Source organism: Clupea harengus, chromosome 7 (genome assembly GCF_900700415.2).
Source record: "Clupea harengus chromosome 7, Ch_v2.0.2, whole genome shotgun sequence".
NCBI lineage: Eukaryota > Metazoa > Chordata > Actinopteri > Clupeiformes > Clupeidae > Clupea > Clupea harengus.
In genome coordinates, this window is record NC_045158.1 from 7,558,868 (window position 1) to 7,581,425 (window position 22,558).

The window sequence follows — 22,558 nt, forward strand, 5'->3', positions numbered from 1 at the left end:
GTTCTTTCAAATCATTCTGTTGTTTCAACTGTTGGCTCGTGAGTTTAAAACATGCATGTTGTTGCCATTCCTGAGGGCAAGGGGTAGGCCTGCACTGTTACTTGTATGACAACATGCGTGTCACCTCTTTACGTTTTTTATCTCTTCTTAGTTTTGGATTTGGATTGGATGTACATCTGAGTGGCTGACTATCATGTCCATCCTGGTGGTTGGTGAGATTGTTCGATTGCCTCTAGTTTGTTTTGGCCTAAATTGGTGCATGCCACTAATGACTCTTGAGTCATGCAAATTTGTCCTTGATTTCTTCAGAGGACGTGACAGGTGTTTGTGTGTACCAATCCACACAGGCCCAAGATGATTCATTTATATAAGGTACAGGTAATTGTGCTAAGAAAAGATTATCAAAACTGATCTTTGAGGAAGCATATGCGCATCTGCTGTCATCATGAATTTTACCACACATACTGGTACCAGTAAGAAGCAGATGCGCAGATGCTTCCTCAAAGATAAGTTTCGATCATCTTCATCCTTGTATATGAATGAATCGTCTTTTCTTACCACAATGTTTTGACAGAGATAAAACAGGATCTGGGCAGTCCTCGATTCCGAAAACTGCATAGAAACCTATCTAATTTTAAAGGTCATAACTAACGAGCCACATTCCTCTATAGGGTGTTTCAAACCGCAACACCAATCAGTCTCTATGGGTTGTTGACTTTTTTGAAGTGCATTGTCCTTGAGCAGTCTTGTAGTTTGGCAGATCCAGATTGCTGTTTTCATCCCACTGATCAACTGGACTTTATCCAAGCCTTTCCTGCAACTGATACAGCTCTCTCTCTCTTTCCCTCACTTTTCTTCTTCCCTCTCTCAATTCTTCTTTCTCATAGCAGAATTACATCTTTCCCGCCATCTTGGATGGAAGTATTTTTGTGTGTTTTGCTACTTAAAGGGACATTTGTTTAAACTAGTGCATATCAAAAACAAACAAGAAAACATAAACATGCATAAATAACTGCTTTATTACTTATTTGGTAAGCATTTCTAGACAAAAATAACCGTTTTGAAAATCGTACCACAGGTAACGCATATCTTGATTTCGGTCAAAACTAAACATCTCATTAAAACGGAAAAATGGGCAGTTTCACTTGGGCACCCCTTCTAATATCTTTTTGTAGGGTATAAGCTAATTGTGTTCCAAATCTTTTAGTTTGACGTTCATCCACCTTCCTCATTTGGCCATTGCTGTTTGCTGTTGCATTGATGAACTGTATGACCCTTTATGACACTCCAGCTTGCATGACTTTTTTTTGTTTTTAAGAACGGGCTTATGTTAGTTCCTCAAGAACTGCATGCCTTCAATACTGCTTTCACATCCAAGCGTCACTTCCACCCATTCTGAGACCTTGAAATATGTTTAGCTACAATTTAACATGGGCATAGCTTGCCCTTGTCCATGACTGCATGACTGTGTGGTGAGGCAACTTAGGGTTGTGACATTAGGTTTAAACCTATCCTCTTCAGATCACTGAAATCTCCAGTGTTTATTGGTGTGCCCAAGTTATCTACTATCTGGTAGTTCCTAAGGTAGATTCGGTTTTTTTTCTTTTACATTGAATTCAATGGGAAACTCCCTCTTCAGCTAAACCCATGCTATTTGATGTGTTCCTTTGAGACTCTTATTTTGAGACTTAATCTATTTAATTCTATTTTATTTGAGGATAGGATTTGCCATGGTCTGTGATATTAATTGATTGGTCATAGCTCTGCATGGACAACATATATCATACAAACCTGTTTTAACTATAAATTCCTTGCAACCTCTTTTGAGTAAAAGTGTATTTTTGGCTTATCGAAAGGAGCCCAACTGTGCATGGCCTCTCAGTTTGAATTGCTTACCAGAAATGTTACACGTCAACAATCATTCAGATGTGTGAGGTAACAGAAAACCTTATGACCTAGGACTGCTGTCCCACCTAACCATTTTCCAAAACATACAAACTGCTTGCATAATGGGAAGGAGGTGACCCACATAGTCACACAGGCACTGTTGTCAATTTTTTTTTTAAATTACCTACATATGGTGTGTGAGGATTCCTTTAGAGCTGTTTTGAAGAAGTTTAAAACCAGACCAACCAAGTAATTGAACTAACTGCCTGAGCCAGCCAAGCGATATTACACCACTATACTTAATCAACTGCACATTAGAGCAGCACAATGAACTTCACTTAAGATAGAGGAAAGAGATGGTATATCATTATGAACTCTGACCCTTCAATTCTGGTTCCTTCAATACTCAACAACCCAACCTAAGGGTAAGGGAATAAAAGGCTTCTTCAGAATGGGCCTACGTGAGATGGGCAATATCGATCTCAATAAAAAAAAGATCGACTGTGAGCAAAACACTTTGGGCCTCATTCTTGAACATTTTCTGAAGAGTCTTCTGAAATGTTTTCTTACGTACTTTGGAAGACCAACGTATAAGAAAAGATCTACGGAACCAAATAATGTAACTAAATACTGGAACTAAATAATTTAATTCCGAATGTATTCTCTACATGTAGGTTACTGAGCGTTTTGTGTTTTAACTGAAATTTGGGTCTAGATAGATAGATAGATGGATACTTTATTAATCCGAGGGAAATTTAGGTCATCCAGTAGCTTATACACTTAACTTAACTCACAAACATACATACACAAATCACAGTAGAAAACAATACACATAGGGAGAACATGTTCACAGGGGGTGGGGTGTATACAGGATAGGTCTGGCCCTATATTACAGTGTGCATTGATTGTGTCAGTGTTGATGTCCACGAGGAAAGTAGTGCAAAAAGTGCAGAGAGATAGTGTTCATGTGCTTGTGTGGATAGTGCAAAGATAGAGTATTTGTGCTTGTGTGTGTGAGGATAGTGCAAAGTGATATAAATAGTGCAAAGTGATATAAATAGTACAGTCTGTGTAATGGGCTAGTATAGCCAGTAAAAAGATGGACAGTGGGATGGAATATAATGAGATGAGAAGAGGAGGGGAGACTGAGGTAGACTCATGCAGTGGAGGGTCTACATGTTTGGTGTTAAAATACCCAGTGATTAAATACCCTGTGTCCTCTGTATTTGCAGGTGCTGGCTATGCAGAGATGAAGCTGATGGACCTGCCCCCCTGGTAATAGAAGACCCTCACACACCTACATACTCACAAAGGACCACTGACACACACGTGCATACACACAAGGCAGGTCATTTCCAGCAGTGAATATTTGAACACATTTTATTCAGCCAAATATCTGCAAATACCTGCTCCATAGATTTACACTGCAGTTTTGAACATACATTTTTTTCATGTCATATATCATTTCTAAATGTGTTTATTTCTCTTAAGTGTAAAATCTGAGAGGAGCTGTTAGCCGGAACACAACCAGATCTCTGTGAGGACCGACCAGTCAATGGACTGGAGAATTTGACAAACCAATTAGGTTTGTGGTGTTATGTGGCTGCCTGATAGTTGTTGCCAATTGAATAATGTCACTGGCATGCAACCTGCTTTTCAACTTTTGTCTTTTGAAATCACCCTGATCATTTTAGGTATTAGAAAGAAAAGCACTTTCTATAAAGAATCTGGTTCCAATTTGAGCACATGGGAGCTCTCATTTTGATGAATTTTGGCTTCACGTTTTACATAGAGGTGCTATTGCATAAAAGAGTTGGGGCAAACCTAAACAGATAACTTACAGGCTTCCATTAAAAGCCCTGTGAATTTATAACATCCTTGGCTGAGCAATAGGAAAGGGTGCAACTGAGCAAATGGGGGACACATTTTGTCCTTCTAAGTGGTGCTAAAATAACAGTATGTTGGAGGGTCTGTCTGTATGCTACATAATAGGTACATATTAAAGGTGTCCCTGAGCTTTTACCGTAGGTAAACCAAACCAAGCCGGCATTTACCTCTGTTTTCATTTCCAAAATTGAATATTTTTATATCGAAGGGTTTTTGTCTCTTACAATACAGTGAGCTGACTTCGAGACTCCTGACAGAGGATCTGTTCAGGTGTTCAATCTGTAAAGAAGTCCTGAAGGACCCAGTCTCCATCCCCTGTGGACACAGCTACTCCAGGCAGTGCATCAGCTCATACTGGGAGCAGCATAACCAAGAGGGAGTCTATGTCTGTCCACAGTGCCCACAGGCATATAGCACACGTCCGGAACTTTACATCAACGGAGTGGCGGTCCAGATGCTTCAGAAAGCTAAGTTCAGCCCGTTTCTTCCTGCTCGCAGCTATGCTGGACCTGGAGAGGTGGCCTGTGATTTCTGCACAGGACGAAAGCTGAGAGCTGTGAAGTCCTGTCTGACCTGCATTGCCTCCTATTGTGAAAACCACATCAGACCGCACTACACTGTCCCTGTACTGCAAAAGCACAGGTGTGTGGAGGCTACAAGAAAACTGGATGTGTTCAGCGAGACTGACCAGTCTCTCATCTGCAGTTGGAGTGCGCTGTTGGGACATAACAGCCATGATCCAGAGATTGTCGTCTCTGTAGAGGTACAACAGGAAAATTGTTAAAAATAATCTTGCTAGTTGTTGTAAAGATTGTAATCTAAGAGCAATTTGTAGTCTTCTGGGAAAATACCTGTAAAGTTGCCCTTTAAATATTAATGCTAAGGCCATAATTCACCATACTGACGCAAACCTGTATGCTTTATATGTCCTCAGCCACCCATGCCAACTCACCACCAGGGGAACACCCATGGCAAGCTCCCCTTTCCCACAGATGATGAGCCCACCATCTGGGTCAGTGTGCTTCAGATACTGTGCATGCAGCCTTTAGTCTTATAGGATTTCTTTTCCCTGCCGGCACTAAAAATGCAGCCCATAGCCTATGCCTACCTGGGCATATACGCAAATTGCTTGTATAATAATATAATAATCAGCTAGCTCTATTTTTATGACGATGACATGATGTCATACAAAATTTCTCCACCAGAAATTTCGGGCGAAAATCGCCAGTGGGGAGCCTATAAAATCATGTTCTTGAAGCCTTATTAAGAAGAAAATACATGTTGTCTCTTATAATAGTATGGAATAAATATTTTCTGTTACGTAGCGGTGAAGATCATCAGTGCATATAAAAAATATCATCATTATACTCAGGTTGGTTGTGGTCATTCATTTTCATTTCAATTTCATTTATCACCTTGACAAACAGCATTATATTGAAGTTGAACCAGTCCTATTCTAGGTTTAACTTGATCCCTAATTCCTTATTCTTTACATGATCATGTGAATACAAATTAGGATGCATAGAATTGTTAGTCAGAAAGTGAATTAGGGTTCCAAGTTTTCAGCTTTAAATTACTTTCATTTTAAAAATGTTTCTAGGTTTTCAAATTTAACAGCTCATCCATTGAAGACAAAACTCATTTGAAGACAAAACATTGGATACCAGACAGAAGCAGACATTAAGAAGGTTTTGTTAGAGATTGAGAAACACTATGGGGTTCTTAAACATTAAGAAGGTTTTGTAAAAGATAATTCCAAAACTGAGAAAGTCAATGAGAGAGGGTCCTAACTGACACATCTCGTAAAATCAGTCTATTAATGAAACATTCTCTCACTTTTTCTCTCACTTTTTACTGTTTTCTATTGTTCTCCAGTGAGATGGTGAAGTACAAGTTAGATCTACACAGCCTGGGTAAATACAGAAGTCATATAGGGCCATGTGTTCATCCAGATGGCAGGCATTACCATTGTATTATTTTTTGTCAATTTGTTAGTTTGTTTAATTTTCTGTTTCTGTTCCTCTGTATCTGTGTGACAACTATAAAAATAAAGTGTCAAAAAAAACACTACAATAACAAATTATTTGATAGTTTACCTTGTAAATTGATTAAAGAAAACACTGATTTCATCTCAACTGCAAAATGAATAGTTGGAGCAGGCAGGTGTTTACCACTGAGTAGCAGCACTATTTTTTTTAAATAAAGCCTATTAGTCTCTCGAGTACTAAGGACACTAGTTCACGTTAAGCAAGCAGATTTTTCTCTATCCTTCTATAATGCAAGGCATGACCTATAGTGTGTGCTTCATAATGTGCCACACATTCTTAAGCAGTCAGAACTGAAAGTAGAACAATCTAGCACCAACACTTTGGTACACATAGTTTGTATACATAGATGTTCTATTTCGTTTCTCCTGACCGCCAGAGGCGGTGCTTACAGCACTGGATTTCCAACGCACGTACGTGCAGGTCGAGTGTTAATACCAACAAAGTCACCTGTGACCTGGGTGACGTCGTCAATGTGCGCCAGCACAAAAGGCCATCCCACCCAGGAAGCGCCCTCTTGCATCTTCTCGCGAAAAGCAGGTCAAATTTTCATTCGAGGTAGACGCTGATAGTTTCGTTACCTATCATGGTCGGGGCAGTGGATATTTCACCCTCCGAGAAACTGCGTTACTCAAAGTTTGTTTTCTTAAGTGAGGTGTAGCCTGGGCCGGAGCGGCCTCGCTCACTACGGCACAGGTTGAAATGAACCCAGTCGAACGGTGCTCTCGCCGGTATTCTCTGGGTGCAGTGCCCTCAGTATTAGTCAGTTAAAACGCTACCCGGCAGGCTACGGCCATATTGGGTGAGTATGTTCACAGGCGGAAAAGGTAAGTATTAATATTGGGCCGTGGGTAATATTCACCCTCGGGTAATTGTTTAAGATACATTGGCCTTACAACTGATAATTAAACCCACTTGTTGCGCGAGTTGGAAGTTCCTCACATAGTAATTGTTCTGTACCGTTGTGGTAATTAGAACCGTATGTTGGAGCTGCGAATTTTCGCCCTCAAAGGACTGCGATTAGCATCATAAATCAATGGCGGATAATCCAACAGAGTTTTCCTCTACTATTTGTGCCGTTTGTAGTGTTCACGCTCGGATATGGCAGTAATGGGTTAAGAGGCATAGTCAGTATAGCTGTTTCTCGCCTTACAACTGATAATTAAACCCACTTGTTAAGCAAGTTGGAAGTTTGCATAGTTTGGTTTTGTACCGTCGTTGTTATAAAGTTACAAGCGGTGTTCTCGCCATAAGCATTCAATTAAGTAAACGGAGTAAATCGTGGATTTTACTCCTGTCGACTTGGGTTAACGCTAGAAGCGTTTACCTACTGATTGGTGACCAGTGTTGTACCTGAACGCGTTCATTGAGTGAAAGTTCATGAACTCGTTCATAATTTTGGTAAACGTGAACTGAACGTAGCCTACTGTATTACTGCTGATGAACGATACTGTGAACTGCGCGTTCACTCTTTTTACATTTTCGTTCAATAAGGCAGATTTCTAGAGACTTCCAGGCGAAAGACACACCAGTTACAGTCCTGTATCCAGGATTGCCAAACCAGTCATTCGCTGCGTGTGCTTTCTTCTACTGTCTGTGGCTGTCAAGTAGGGCGCCGAAGTGCGTAGAGGCCGAGAGCGGTATTGCAGACAGATAGAGATTTAGACAATTTAAGCTCACAACATATTGAAAAAAAAGAAAACTGAACTACAGGTAGTTCATTTTTTTTTTGGATGTGGAATTAGTTCGAGATTTTCAATTATATACTATGAACTGAACTAGTTCATTTTAAAATTTGTGAACTATGAACTGAACTGAACTTCCCAACATGGTTGGTGAAGGCGTGTTCTACGCCCTGCAATTTCAGTTCTAAAGCATCTAATGTTGGTAACTGTTAAGAGCGTGTCCGCTCTTAAACGGAAGCCTACCTTACGTAACATAAGAGAGATCCTTGCTGTGATCAGATGGTTAATATTGAGGCTTGGTCCATAATAGACTGCCTAGTTTGAGCGGGTGCTCCACCCCGCACATTTCAGTTGTTCAGCATTCATTATTTGGTTTCAGATGACTGTGTAGAGGAGTGTGTTCGCTCTTAGACAGTAACTATCTTGTATAACAGGGCCTAGCGTTATTCGCTAAGGCTGCTGGTAAGATATCACTCCAATAAAAGATAAATAAATCTATGTATAGATATTGCAACATGTTCATTACATGGGCTGATTGCCGGGCCCTTCTTGAGCGGCACGGGGATGCAGTGCCATGTCTCCTAAGCAATGCAAATGCCGGAGGCCTGATTCCCGGGAAACCTCTGGTGGGGGCAAACGCAGGAAGATTGATCCGCTTGCCCGGAAGGTAGGCACTTTGACTTTGGAGTTCGCAGAGATAAACACTCTGCTTCTAAATCTGCAACAACCGGCTGCACAGCCTGCTAGTGCTCTAACTACAACGGCTGCGGTCTCTTTCGGAGATGCTCCCTCCAATACTGTCGCCAGCTTTTGAAATCCTCAAAGAGGATGTTCTCTCCACCAGGGCTCAGTGAGGCCCCTGTTACTCTCATCCCAGTTCCCTGGGTACGGGCCACACCACACTGAAGGGCTCCAAAGGAAGGCAAGATGCCTCTGCCCATGGCCTTGATCGCATGCCCAATATTGAACCAGCCGTTGCTGCCCTGGTGCTCACGCCGGGTGAAATACTCCGGCCTGATGCTCGCTGCCCCGGCCACAGTGCCGTTTGACAGACGACTACATGGTAAGATCCTACGACGCAGCAGCGCGTATTGCACGTTTGGGTATTCAAGGTCACACCTGGTACTAGCCCTGTCTCAGAGAATGCAGACTTCTGAGGCTGACTCCTCCGCACAGAGTCTGAGTGACACCTCCCTGCAGGCGTTTGCCTACACGACAGGGAGCTGGGTGGGCTGTGGCCTCGTATTTTATCATCCCAAAGAAGGACGGCAGCCTTCGGCCTATACTAGACTTGAGACAGTTAAACACGCATCTCAAGATTTTAATATTCCACATGCTGCGTACAGCTGATGTGCTGCAGGGCATCAAGCAAGGAGATTGGCTTACAACCATCGACCTAAAGGAGGCATCCTTCACGTCCCTATCACACCTCGGCAAACAGTTCCTTCGTTTTGCTTTCGAGGGCAGGGCTTACCAGTTCTGTGTGCTCCCATTCGGGATCTCGCTGGCACCAAGGGTCTTCACCAGATGTGTGGCAGCGGCACTGTCCCCCACTGCAGGCCAGGGGGATGCGCATTTTCCCCTATCTCGACGACTGGCTGATACGTTCCCAGTCGAGGGGAGAGGCCCTCAGAGAATCAGCATTTCTGATCTCCTATGCTACCAGGCTAGGGCTAAAAATAAACCAGGAAGAGAGCTCCCGGTTGCCCAGTCAGCAGATCGTCTTTAGTGGCATCTGAGACTGCTGGGGATGCTCACAGCGGCCTCATCGGTGGTCCCTTTAGGCCTTCTGTCATTTGCGGCCTCTTCAAATTCGGCTGAACGATCTTGGCTTGCACCCCACTTGTCACAGGCACAAGCTGTTTAGAGTCACTTCCAGTTGCCTTGCAAAGCTACGCCCGTGGAGAGGAGAGACATCTCTCACCCAGGGGGTCCCCTTGGGGTCCATACCTTCTCGCAGAGAAGTGGTGGCCACCGATGCTTCTCTGGCAGGGTGGGGAGCTGTATGGCAATGCAGGACTGTCAGAGGTCTCTGGAGTCCTTGGCAGCAGGAACAACACAAATGTATTGGAGCTGCAGGCTGTTCTGCTGACGCTCAAACAGTAGGAAAGCATGTCCTGGTAGGAACAGCCAACACATCAGTGGTCTACCAGGTAGACCACCAGGGGAGCACAAGGTCCAGACAATCCTCGAGGCTGACCCAACAGCTGTGGTTGTTGGCGTATCCTCAATGCATTTGCCACGGCAATGCATTTGCCAGGCATTCAAAACACGGCCGAGGATTTGTTATCCCGGCAGCACCCACCTCCTGGGAAATGGAGGCTGGAAGCAACTTGGCAGAGATAGGGCAAGGCAGGGGTGGATTTCTTCGCCTCACAGTCGACGACGCACTGTCCCCTCTGGTTTTCTCGGAGGCAATCTATAAGCCCCTTGGGCCAGGATGCACTGGCCCATATGTGGCAAAATTAGCGGCTCTACGCCTTCCCCCCACTACCACTGATCCTGCCCACTCTGGGAAGGATCCTCAGAGGGAACCATAAGGAGTTACTAATAGCCCCCAAATGGCCGGGAAGGGTGTGGTGCCCAATCTTGCACAGATTACTAGACGGGGAGCCGTGGTGCCTCCCTGTGAGGCTGGACCACCTCTCACAGCTGGGGGGGTCGAATCTGGCACCCGAAACCAGCTCGTCTGCAGCTTTGGATCCGGCCTCTGAAGGGCCAGAGCTACTGTTAGGGTCATGTGACCCAGTGGTTGTACAGACCATCCACAGCTCCCGGGCACCCTCCACCAATGCGCTGTACGCTAACAGGTGGAGGTTTTTGTTTTTCCTTGTGAGTGGTGCCAAGCACAGAAGCAGGACCCGACACAGTGTCCTGTACCGGTGGTACTCCGCTTCTCCAGTCTCGTTTTGATGGAGGCCTCCACCATCAAAGTATATGCAGCCGCCATCTCGGCCATGCACAGTGGGGTCCCATACGCTAGTGACCCACTTCCTTAGGGGTGCTCAATGACTAAGGCCACTTCAGCGAAGCCCAGTGCCCTCTTGGGACTTGCCTATAGTCCTAGATGCACTCTGTCAGTCCCCATTTGAACCTCTTGAGAGGGTGGGATTGAAATGGCTGTCTATGAAGACCGCTTTTCTCTTGGCCATGGCATCGGCTGAACGAAGGCCAAGCCAAGAATGCCTATAGTGAAACCCTGGAGGCACAGGGGTAACTTGTGGCCGAATCCGGCCTTTCTTCCAGATATGTTTCATCATCCTACACAAACCAGCCCCTCAGTCTGGCTGCTTCTGAGCCCCAGCACAGGAGGATGAGCAGGGACAGAGCACCTACTTGTGGTGCCCAGTGGGAGCACCAAGGGCTTATATTGATATGACTGTGGAATTCCGCCAGTCTAATTCACTGTTTCTCTGTCATTCAGGACAGAGGAGAAGGCACAGCTTATCCAAACAACGTCTATCACGTTGAATTGTGGACGCTATTGTTTGTGCCTATAGGAGCAGTAGCCTCCCGTTCCCTCAGGTCCGAGGTCACTCAACTAGGAGTGTATGTACATCGTGGGCGGCCCTAAGAGGTGTCCCCCTTTCAGATATCTGTACAGCTGCATCATGGGCATAAACCTGCACATTTGCAAGGTTTTATAGGGTTAACGTGGTCCCTCATAACCCAGTGTCAGCAGTTGTTCTTCCTACTTCCTTACAGCGGGAGTAAGGTAAGATTTCCTCGTGACTTTGTTGGTATTAGTCATCCAGTGCTGTAAGCACCGCCTCTGGCGGTCAGGAGAAACGAAATAGAACGAAGGTTACGTATGTAACCACGGTTCTATGAGTTCCGGATGACCGCCAGACCTTGGCAGTCACTCGGAATCTGCACGAGAAGATTGCCAAGAGGGCGCTTCCTGGGTGGGACTGGGTGATTTATGCACACTATCCATTACCATTAAACTCGCATTTGACCATCTAAGTCGGCTGCGTCTGAAGTCAAGTGCTCTAATAGCATAAACACAACACTGACAGAAGCTAGTAATTTAACATTACCATATAATGGGCCAGCTCTTGACAAGTCTCTCCAATCTTCTTCCTCAGAGAGCAAATCAGGGAATAAATCCTTATCTTTTGGTTTATCTTTTTGACTAAATCATTCCATGAAATGAATCAATCCATGAAAATGGAGGAAACACTGATGGCTTCCACTGTGATGGCTTACAATTATGGGATAGTTTTTGATTCTTTCATGTGCCAGGACGTCGGGTGCTCCAGCTCACCGGAGGGCAGTGAAGCGAGTGAGGGTGCTGTGGCAGCAGAGAGGAGTGAGGACATGGAGGAACAGCAAGAGGCCTGATGAGTGCAGAGAGTGCCACCACAGCACACAGAACGATGGACAAGAGGCCTGATGAGCGCAGAGAGTGCCACCACAGCACACAGAACGATGGCCAACTTCATGATGTAGTCTGTCCTGAGATCCACTGACTGAGTGAACGACAACAAATTCTAATTCTTTAGATAGAGAACCTCTCTATACCCCTCCTTAACTTTTATCACTTTGATAAGATCTATTTGGTTTTGCCAAAATGTGTGAGATAAGCTGCAAAAAAAGTACACGTCTTTGGGATGTTGATTCATATTTAGTAAATATTTGAGGAACAATTACTTGATTAAATAAGGCACAACATGACACAATTTTGAATCTTGTTCAAGTGAAATATTTTTATTAGGCTACTGAATCTTTTTGCTCAGGACTAATGTTGCAGACTCAGCGTGCCCTCACTATAAGTGTAAAATTCCAGTGATGAAAGTTTGACACAACAGCTGGAAGACCAGCAAGTTTGTATATAGGTATTCCTTCCTTGTGGTACTGCCTTCAGTCAGCACATAGGAGTCAGGATGGAGGATGGTGTCATTTATGGTCAGCAAACAAGAAAGCTTTAGATGGCCATGTAAAATCTGGAGCTAGGGTTACAATACTTAATAATCACAAGTTACTACAATTGCAAAAATGATTACAATAAAAATGACTTTACTATTACAATTACTAGTATGAAATATGAAGTGTGTCGATACAATTATCTAAAGAAACTCACCCAAAAAGGTTAATTGAATACTTGAACATAAATGAATGGGACAAATCCTTTTCATTTCGGATCTGTATCCAAATAAATACATATTCTTATGTTGAAATCTTGTAGTAGGGTTAATTTTATATCTAAACAAACCAAATATTAAAATATTTTAAATACAAAGTGAAAAAAATTCACAGCCTAAAAATGACAAACTTTTCAATAACATTCACGCAAAACAATTCTCATTCAACGTTAAATATCACTCTCTGGTGGTCATGAAAGGGTACTGCATCTAAAAACACGACACGGCTACACATGCACGACATACATATCACTGAACAATATTGGTTACCTGCACAAAAGGTCAGAAAACAAAGTTTTAAATGTAAAACCTGGTGCGTCTAATCGAAATACATTCAGATCAGATTATGATTTGCACTATACAAAGTGTGCTAAGTCAAATGAGACAAAAGTAAGACGAAGTTTAAGAAAGTTACATTAAGGTGTAAATGGTTGCAAAAACACGATTTCTGATGCAGTTTATGCATATCATTTACAATGTAGGACATACAGAACATACCATACAATAATAATATGATTTTAATCACTTTTATAGCGGAGCTGCTATTTGCCCAACCTACCCACAGCAGGAAGAGCGACTACTTACCCACAATGCAAGTACTACAGCATAGGATGCATACTAAATAAAAGAACCAAAGAATGTAGGATTTAACATTTAATACATGATTTGACTAAATCCGTTACACTGGGACACCAACACACCAGTGGTACCCCTTCTCCCTTCCACAGCACTGATCACCACATCCCTCCCACCCACACACACACACACAGACACACACACACACACACACACACAAAGACACACACACAAAGACGCAGACGCCGACGCAGACGCAGACACAGACACAGACGCCCTTTGAGTGAGTGTTACACAGGAGGTCGAGGATGTGGGCGCTGAGGCACCCCTTGTGTTGCTGCTAGAATGTCTATAGAATACAAACGCCGTTTAAGACTCCAAAAAATGATTGCCTGCTTCGACTGCACTAGCTTAGTTGTAGAGTCATACTCCATTAGCATGTTTGACCTTACCTGAATGGTGACTCGGGTAGGTATTGGGTGTAAGAGAAGGCAGAAGCTGTCTCACTCGGTTTAACAACCTGTGGAGTGCATGTGAGTTACATCCAAGCCATCTTAATCACATGAAGGGATGTTTTCATGAAAAAAAATCGAAATATGTAAGTTTGAGGAACAGAAGTGAGTTTTTAGGGGTTTAATTAGCCAGGAGAGGGAGCCATAGAGTCAGTTTGGAGTATTAAAGGCAGTTTATTTGAACATGCTTTATAACCTGTACCATTCAATTCCACAAGCATATTATGAGATTTACTTGTTTGCTGTTCTGTTCTTGTCCCACATACTCACCGGTTGTCCTGTGGAGATCTCTTCCTGCACAAGTGCTGTTGTAGTTCATTCCTGTTGTAGTACACAATCAAACCAAGACACAGCAGAGGCAGAACCAAGCAATATAACACTAAAAGGCCCTCTCTTGAAGTGATGTCTAACGAAAGAAAGGTAAAAGTCCAAACAAAGATGACAACATACAACCTTAACTGATATAACCTGACTTGGTATTAACAATAGTACTTGATCCAGTGTCTGGTAAACTTCTGATCAAAATGCAGCTGAAGGAGGCTACAGAGACTCCCCGGCTACCAAGTCTCACCCTTGTACGCGGGGCCACTGTCTATGCTGCCTCCATAGCCCTCTTCCTCACAGAAAGGAGGGGCCCAGCCGTAATCACAATGGCAGTTCTTATTGCTGTTGCACACCTGCAACATGAACGCACACACACACACACACACACACATACACACACACACATAAGATGACTCCAATCAATGTACAAATATCTGCTATTTAGTCTAGATTATTGAATAAGCGTCCAATAATGTAGGTTTATATGGCTGTCTTAGTTGGATTACTGTATGCATCGTCAGAAATATTGTGACGTAACATGAACACTTTTGCCAATTAAATGATGTACTCATGTATGTGAACAGACACCTATGAGCTACAGTTATGAAATGTATATGTTTTATAATGTGTTGGACCATGATCTCCCTGCCATGAGAAGATGTGACTCAGAGCCTCTGTAAGGTACTCAGTGACAGCTTCCCATGACACTGTCCATTGTCCCACTGTGTTCAAACAAATGTGAAATATTTCCATCAGCCAAAGCAGAAGAGCACAGTGTCAGTTAGTTCTCCGTGTCATAATTTCCACATCACACTGTAAGCATCAGGATTTATTCACTTGCATAGCCTGATCATTTGTAATTGTCTACTGTTTTGAACATGAAATAAATCTCAAACAGGGAGAAAAAGAGGACATACCCAAGGAGCAAGAGTGCTGGAGACAATGACGCAGAAATAGAGATTTCAGAGAGAGGAGAGAGAGTTAAAGAGGGACAAGGAGAGACTGGACGCTGGACAGTGTGGAACAGGGGAGGAAGGAGGCTGTAACCTAACAACTTCATCCTACCCCGTGGCCATGGCATTGTTTCTCTGCATCGCAGTCGTAGTTGAGCATCGACACATTTCTGCACCGGTAATCTATGCACACCTGAGGAGAGGACCCAGATACATACATATACATCATGACAAAGAACAGAGCAATATCATTTAAAAACAACGTCTTTACATGTCCAGGCCCAGGGGCCCATCGTTTCATAATCTGTCCATGAATAGAGTTCTGGATTTTCCTGTATTATCCCCTTGCTCATTTGGTGTCAAGTTGGGAGAGCAGCAAGAATAATCTTCCTGATTTCTATATATTCAGTCTAACTCTGTTATTAAAATCTTGATGTATTTTACTTAAAATGATTTAGACATGTAACTGCCAACTATGCCTACTTCGCTTGGCTTTTTGTGATCAGATTGATACTTGATACAATTGTTATCATCCCATTCCATGTTTTACTTTGCAACAGTAAGCAGTAAATAGAAAGGACTTTCAGTGGATCAATTTAAGCTACTCAAGACCTTCACTGTGGGCCATAGGGCATTTTTACCATGTCATATGTGTGGATTCTTTTGATCTGACACAGAGGTCAAATCAAAAGTAACAAGCCTGGATGTCATCTTTGATACAGAGTTAAACTTCAAACCCCATATTGGTAAAGTTACCCAGACCGCTCTCTTCTACTTGCGAAACATTACCAAGGTACAGTCTTTTTTAACACAAGATGCTGAGAAATGAATCACTAGAAGGTTAGACTACTGCAATGCATTTTTTACTGGTCTCCCAAAAAAGTATATAAAGAAACTGGAACTCATACAGAACACTCTCCCACACCATCTGCCTGTGAAAGCTGTCAGTTTGACAGTATTAATCTCTGCTGTTGCATCTATTTATTCTCACAATTTCTATTTTGTCCTGGTTCTTTATTTCAAATATACAGCACTTTATGCTTTCTTTTCTTTTTCTGCTGCTGCTGAATTTATTCCTACAGTGTTGTTCTACTTTAAATTTGTACAAATGTGTTCAACTTTCTCAGTTATTCTTCTACTTATGTGTTTCTGTTTCTTCTGTGTTTATTTCTGTTTCTTGCATTCATTTCTGTTACCATTTGTCATATATTCTTGTTTTAAATGCTCCAAATGTAAAGCACTTTGAGCTGCATTCTGTGTATGAGATGCTACTCACATAAAGTGTATCATTATTATTATTATTATTAATATTATTATTATTATTATGTATTACTTAATAAAGGAAGCAAGAACCAGCATCAAAAACCCTGTCCGTCCGACCACACTCATAGGAAAGGTCAAATCAAAACATCAGCCATGAACAGTCTGGTCTTTTGTCTTGTCTTTTCCTTCCGTGTGTAGCTTATGGTCAAAGAGGCTGGACAGCAGGAATATCACAGTCACATACTATCCAGAGACCTTTCATAAGAATTACTTCTCTAAAATAAGACATTTTACATCAATCCTCAAGTCCTTCAAAATCTCACACACACTCATACTCGTAATATTCTCTGATTTTATTCAAACCTGCCTCCAACAAAACAATTTGTGAACAGAAGAATGTTGTGAAGAAACAATGTAAGAAAGCAATCGGACAAAGCAATCAGGACAATGTAAGAAAGTTATCGGTATGTTCTTCCCCAGCCTTTGTCAAGAGGGGACAGTAAAGTTAAACAGTACTTACTGCACAATATAATCCGTGGATGAGTTGCTGTTTTCAGCCTTGTAGCCTTAGGACTTCCCAACACATTGAAAATAGTCTATCACAGTTTATGTGCAGAGTGAAGTAAATACATTTGTCATGAAAATAGCCATGTATTTGTTATCTTCCTTTTTTTCATCTCCTATCTGAGCTATGTGTTCTTTGTAACGTGTTTCCTTGGATGATGTCAAGGTCCCTAGACAATAGGATTCAAATATTACATTCAAATATTTTCTGTAAAATCCTCATGTGTATTTCTAAATACGAAAAAACATTAAATGAATTCACAGATACTCATAGTTGTGATATTTCATTTTATTCAAACTGGCATCAAACAGGCTTAAACACAAATCATGATTAATCCATCTCTTGTGTAAGTGTCTGACTGTTTTGACCAAAACTTAAATGGAAGAATGTAATGTTGCTTGATCCACACAGTCTTCCTTCACGGATGTTCTTCAATTGCCGTTTTCAACACAGCATCTGACAAAATAAATATAATTTCATGCCACAAGTCACATGCACACAGTAAAAAGACCAAAGATGTCTATGGATAAAAACCAGTCTATCGATTTACACTTACACATTTCCACCCCCACAGTATGAGCCATGGTCTATATATTCATTATTACTACATTTCCGGGCACATCTTCCATTGTGACATGCAGCATAAGCATCTGGAAAGAGTAGAAATGGCAGTAGAAAACAGCAAACAACTTATTTATACACTACAGTTTATATAAGCTAAGATTTAGCCCACAGGATACACAGAGGTAGATGAAGTGACAGTACAGTTAAACAGTACTTACTGCACACCAGTGCAATCATCATCAGCGCAACGTACAGCACGATCACTGGCTTCATGGCTTCTCTTTGAGGTGTTGATGCTTTCCAGTGAGAATTAAGGAAAACGTCTGGCTGTGACCTGGTTGCACCTGCTTTTATAGCCTATATGATGAACTCTGCTGCAATCACATTCAGGCTGTTGCCAGACAAGTTACCTCATCTTGGATTGTATTGGATTTATCAGACAACAAAGACAAACACAGATGTTCATACACAGTTCAGTTTTTTTTTAACAAATGGTGCTTTCCCACTCCCTGTCACTTTTTGAGAGTGTATTTCTAAGTAAATTTCAACAATATAAAGTAAAATTTTGGCGAACTCAAGTGTTCTACCTTAGCTAGTTTGTATGGGGTTAAATTACAAAACACAAAACATTTATCAAGGCTTTCCTACAATTTGCTTTCAATATTCTGAATGATACTATGATAGTGAACGCAGTTAACACCCACTATGTTAGTATACAAAAGCAAATTATACAAGAGTATGATGAGAAAAATTATAATATTTTAAATTACTTGACTTATGATGATATGGAGTGATGCTCAGTAATGATCTCTGTTCTGGAAAATCCATGTGAAGAAGCTCAGAGTACTGATTTTGAATTATCCATTGAAACAGATTAAAAGTGGGGAATGATAGAGAGATGTGAAACCATAACTATAATCAAGGATGTGTGTGTATTAATTACTTCCATTGTATTACTTATACATCTTTGTGTACTGAAACATGGCTTTTATGTGTTTCTGTTTAACTTTGATGATTCCTAAGTGCTGACGCCACTTTTTCTGTGTATGTGCATATACTAATAGCCTACTACCATATGTCTATGGCCTACTACTAGACAGGGACGTGCACAGGGAGTGGCTAAGTTTGCCCGTTTGCCCTCCTCGGGTCAAAGTGCCCCTCTGAGAAAAAAATAAATAATTAAATAGTAATTTAATAGTAAGTTTAAACAGCTGCAAAATTTCATGTAGGCCTAGATAAAAAAAAAAATTGCCACCCGAAGCATTTCATAAAGTAGCCTTATTCACTTCCAATCGATAAGCCTATGGGCAACGAGAGTGGAAGTCAGTAGGGGGAGGGCAAAGTAACTCGTTTGGGCATGCCCCCTACTCTCTTTACTCCGCGGTATTGCACGCGACCGGCACCTGAGCCTGCATTTCTTTGCCTCAAGACACAGTCACAGTTGTCTTCTTCTGTGTCGATGAGCAACTGCTTTTACGCTGGCAGAAAAGGTGAGTTTTAAGATGTAGAAATGTATAACAAACGAACAATCATCATCAAGTTTCATGAAATGAGCCTATAGAATCATGTTCTTGAAGCCTTATTCATGAAGAAAATACATGTTGTCTCTTATAATAGTATGGAATAAATATTTTCTGTTACGTAGCGGTGAAGATCATCAGTGCATATAAAAAATATCTTCATTATACTCAGGTTGGTGGTGGTCATTAATTGTCATTTCAATTTCATTCATCACCTTGACAAACAGCATTATATTGAAGTTGAACCAGTCCTCTTCTAGGTTTAACTTGATCCCTAATTCCTTATTCTTTACGTGACAGATAATGTGAATACAAATTAGGATGCATAGAATTGTTAGTCAGAAAGTTTTCAGCTTTAAATTACTTTCATTTAATAAATGTTCCAAGTTTTCAAATTTAACAGCTCATCCTTTGAAGACAAAACTCCTTTGAAGACAATACATGGGAGACCCGCTGTTGCATCACATTGTGTTTGTTGTTGTTTTTCCCTTGAAGCTGCTGAGAGCAAGAAGCAGACATTAAGAAGGTTTTGTAAAAGACTATTCCAACTGACGAATCTTGTAAAATCAGTCTATTAATGAAACATTTACTCACTTTTTCTCTCACTTTTTACTGTTTTCTATTGTTCTCCACTGAGATGGTGAAGTACAAGTTAGATCTACACAGCCTGGGTAAATACAGAAGTCATATAGGGCCATGTGTTCATCCAGATAGCAGGCATATCCTAGTGTTGATAGAGATTGAGAAACGCTATGGGGTTTAAGCGCTCAACATTCTCAAAGCTAAATAGTTGTTTATGTTGAGGGCAGAAGTTGGTTGTTGATACTGTAAAACATAATGCTAACACTGTGGGGCGACAAAGAACAGGAATTGATTAAAAAATAAACCACATTCATTTCATCTAAACTGCAAAATGAATAGTTGGAGCAGACAGGTGTTTACCACTGAGTAGCAGCACCATTTTTTTAATAAAGCTTATTAGGCTCTCGAGTACTAAGGACACTAGTTCACGTTAAGAAAGACATTTTTTCTCCATCCTTCTATAATGCAAGGCATGAGCTATAGGGCCTCATTCATAAAATGTTGCGTAGAAACCATCCTACATTTGATCTCAGACGTTTTCTGAAATGGTCGTAAGTGTTATTCACAGAAAACGAACGTACGCCCAAAAAACACGTGTACGCCATTCCTGCATTTATAAATCACAAATGATCGTGGAATTGTGCGCAGCTGAATCTCCGCCCTCAAAACGCCCCTACTTAATCTAATTAGGATATTATCAATGCACAAACGGAGCGCATCCTCAATGCACAAACTCTCTGTGACAATGACAAGCAAGAAAGAAACATGTAAAAAGAAGAATTATAGTGAGGTTTAAATCGACGTTCTGCTGATGGAAGAGCAGATGCGGGCCAAAACATTGTTCGAAAGCCTGTCAGGTGGCGTAGGCTAATGGCAAAAGCAAAGTATGTGGCATGGTAGAAGACACGTCTCCGAAGCACCAGCGGCCGCACCTGCGGAACGAGCAGCACCAGAAGCCGCATCTGCGGCAGCAGCACCTGCTGCACCAGCATCGGGGCCTCGTTGGCCATCACCAGCTTCCTCTTCTCATTCACAAAGGGACTTGAATGAGTCTGTTAGTGAGGTTGTTGCCGAACTCTGTCCGCTATTGAGGGTTCTTTGAACAAACGTGCCTTAATAAAACATTCTGAAGAAAATGAACATGTGTGCATTTATTCTTATACTGTTGGTATAGTTAGTGAATCAGCTCCCGTCTTCTCAGCGCAGTGATGTGCGTGTTCCAGTCAGCTGGGATGGGAGGGTGGTCATCTTGGTCCATGCGCATTTCGTCTTCTCCTCTATGCCATGGCTTAGACAGATGTTATGTAGCACACAACAGGCTAGGATGATCTGGCAAACCTTTTCGGGGGCATATAGCAGTCTCCCTCCCGATGCATCCAAACATCGCCACCTTCCCTTCAGCATGCCTATGCTGCGCTCCACTACCGACCGCGCACGGGCATGTGCTGTATCGAAGTGGGCTTCCTAGGCTGTCTGAGTGTGCGCAATCGGGGTGAGAAGCCATTGGGAACCCTGTTTTACGCAGAAAATCCTCTTTCACATTTTGCTGTTCCTGGGCACTGTATGGACATGTAATACATTTCGGACACAGAGGGATAATATCCTCTAACAACGCCAAAGCAGCCATATCTCCTACTGAAAACTGTCACTATCAGGCTTTTTATAGGCTATAAAGTGAGCGAAATGTTTTACACGTGTGGAATTAAAATGAATACCTATTAGACGTGAATTTCATTCATGTATGAATTATTCAAATTGTTTAATTGATTTTATTGAGCGAAACATTCATTTGGCCTTTTACCATTAGCCCTATGGTGACGGTGGTGGTGACGATGATGATGATGAAACTGCGTGTCGGCGCTCGGAGAGTTCCGAATTCCTGCAGTACTCCAGTATTCCCACAAGGAAATGTACTTACACGAACTAGAACCAGACGTAGAGATACGTCCTTTTCTACGTCTAAGACGGTTTTTATAAATCTGTACTTAGACGTGGATTTGATCGCACGAACACTCTCAGATCAAATCTGTGCGTAAGTACGTTTTATAAATGAGGCCCATTGTGTGTTCCTCATAATGTGCCACACATTCTTAAGCAGTCAGAACTGAAAGTAGAACAATCTAGCACCAACACTTTGGTACACATAGTTTGTATATATAGATGTTTTATTTTATTTTATCACCTTGTTCTTTAAGGTACAAAGAAGAGAAAATAGATTTTAGAAGCTGGTGTCTGAAACGATAAGACCCAAAACATAATTAGATTTAAAAAAGAGTACTGATTATAATTAAATAAATAAAACAGTCATTTATGCACACTATCCATTACCATTAAACTTGCATTTGACCATCTTAGTCGGCCGTGTCTGAAGTCAAGTGCCTCCCAAATAGCATAAACACAACACTGACAGAAGCTAGTAATTTAACATTACCAATGGGCCAGCTCTTGACAAGTCTCTCCAATCTTCTTCCTCAGAGAGCAAATCAGGGAATAAATCCTTATCTTTTGGTTTATCTTTTTGACTAAATCATTCCATGAAATGAATCAATCCATGAAAATGGAGGAAACACTGATGGCTTCCACTGTGATGGCTTACAATTATGGGATAGTTTTTGATTCTTTCATGTGCCAGGACGTCGGGTGCTCCAGCTCACCGGAGGGCAGTGAAGCGAGTGAGGGTGCTGTGGCAGCAGAGTGGAGTGAGGACATGGAGGGACAGCAAGAGGCCTGATGAGCGCAGAGGTGCCACCACAGCACACAGAACGATGGGCAAGAGGCCTGATGAGCACAGAGAGTGCCTCCACAGCACACAGAACGATGGCCAACTTCATGATGTAGTCTGTCCTGAGATCCACTAACTGAGTGAACAACGACAAATTCTAATTCTTTAAATAGAGAACCTCTCTATACCTCTCCTTAACTTTTATCACTTTGATAAGATCTATTTGGTTTTGCCAAAATGTGTGAGATTAGCTGCAAAAAAGTACACGTCCTTGGGATGTTGATTCATGTTTAGTAAATATTTGAGGAACAATTACTTGATTAAATAAG

At 41.9% G+C, this 22,558-nt stretch overlaps 1 protein-coding gene and 1 long non-coding RNA gene across 2 annotated transcripts; one reads left to right on the top strand and one right to left on the bottom strand.

Moving 5' to 3' along the window:
• Nucleotides 1-193: 193 nt before the first annotated feature.
• Nucleotides 194-5,770, top strand: LOC116221211 (E3 ubiquitin/ISG15 ligase TRIM25-like). The gene is made up of 4 exons (XM_031571189.1): nucleotides 194-212; nucleotides 3,120-3,162; nucleotides 4,006-4,537; nucleotides 4,709-5,770. The coding sequence occupies exons 1-4, from the start codon at nucleotides 194-196 to the stop codon at nucleotides 4,829-4,831; spliced, it is 717 nt and encodes a 238-aa protein (XP_031427049.1). The 3' UTR covers nucleotides 4,832-5,770.
• Nucleotides 5,771-17,114: 11,344 nt separating this feature from the next.
• LOC116220999 lies at nucleotides 17,115-17,736 on the bottom strand. The gene is made up of 3 exons (XR_004163961.1): nucleotides 17,624-17,736; nucleotides 17,398-17,491; nucleotides 17,115-17,297 (listed from the first exon to the last, which is right to left on the bottom strand). It is a non-coding gene; the product is annotated as an uncharacterized LOC116220999 (long non-coding RNA).
• Nucleotides 17,737-22,558: the final 4,822 nt, after the last annotated feature.

Excerpts from the sequence above, each read along its gene's own strand:
- LOC116221211 (XM_031571189.1), top strand. Across the intron at positions 3,163-4,005 it reads CTGATGGACCTGCCCCCCTG|TGAGCTGACTTCGAGACTCC; the intron begins GTAATAGAAGAC and ends CTTACAATACAG. Across the intron at positions 4,538-4,708 it reads AGATTGTCGTCTCTGTAGAG|CCACCCATGCCAACTCACCA; the intron begins GTACAACAGGAA and ends ATATGTCCTCAG.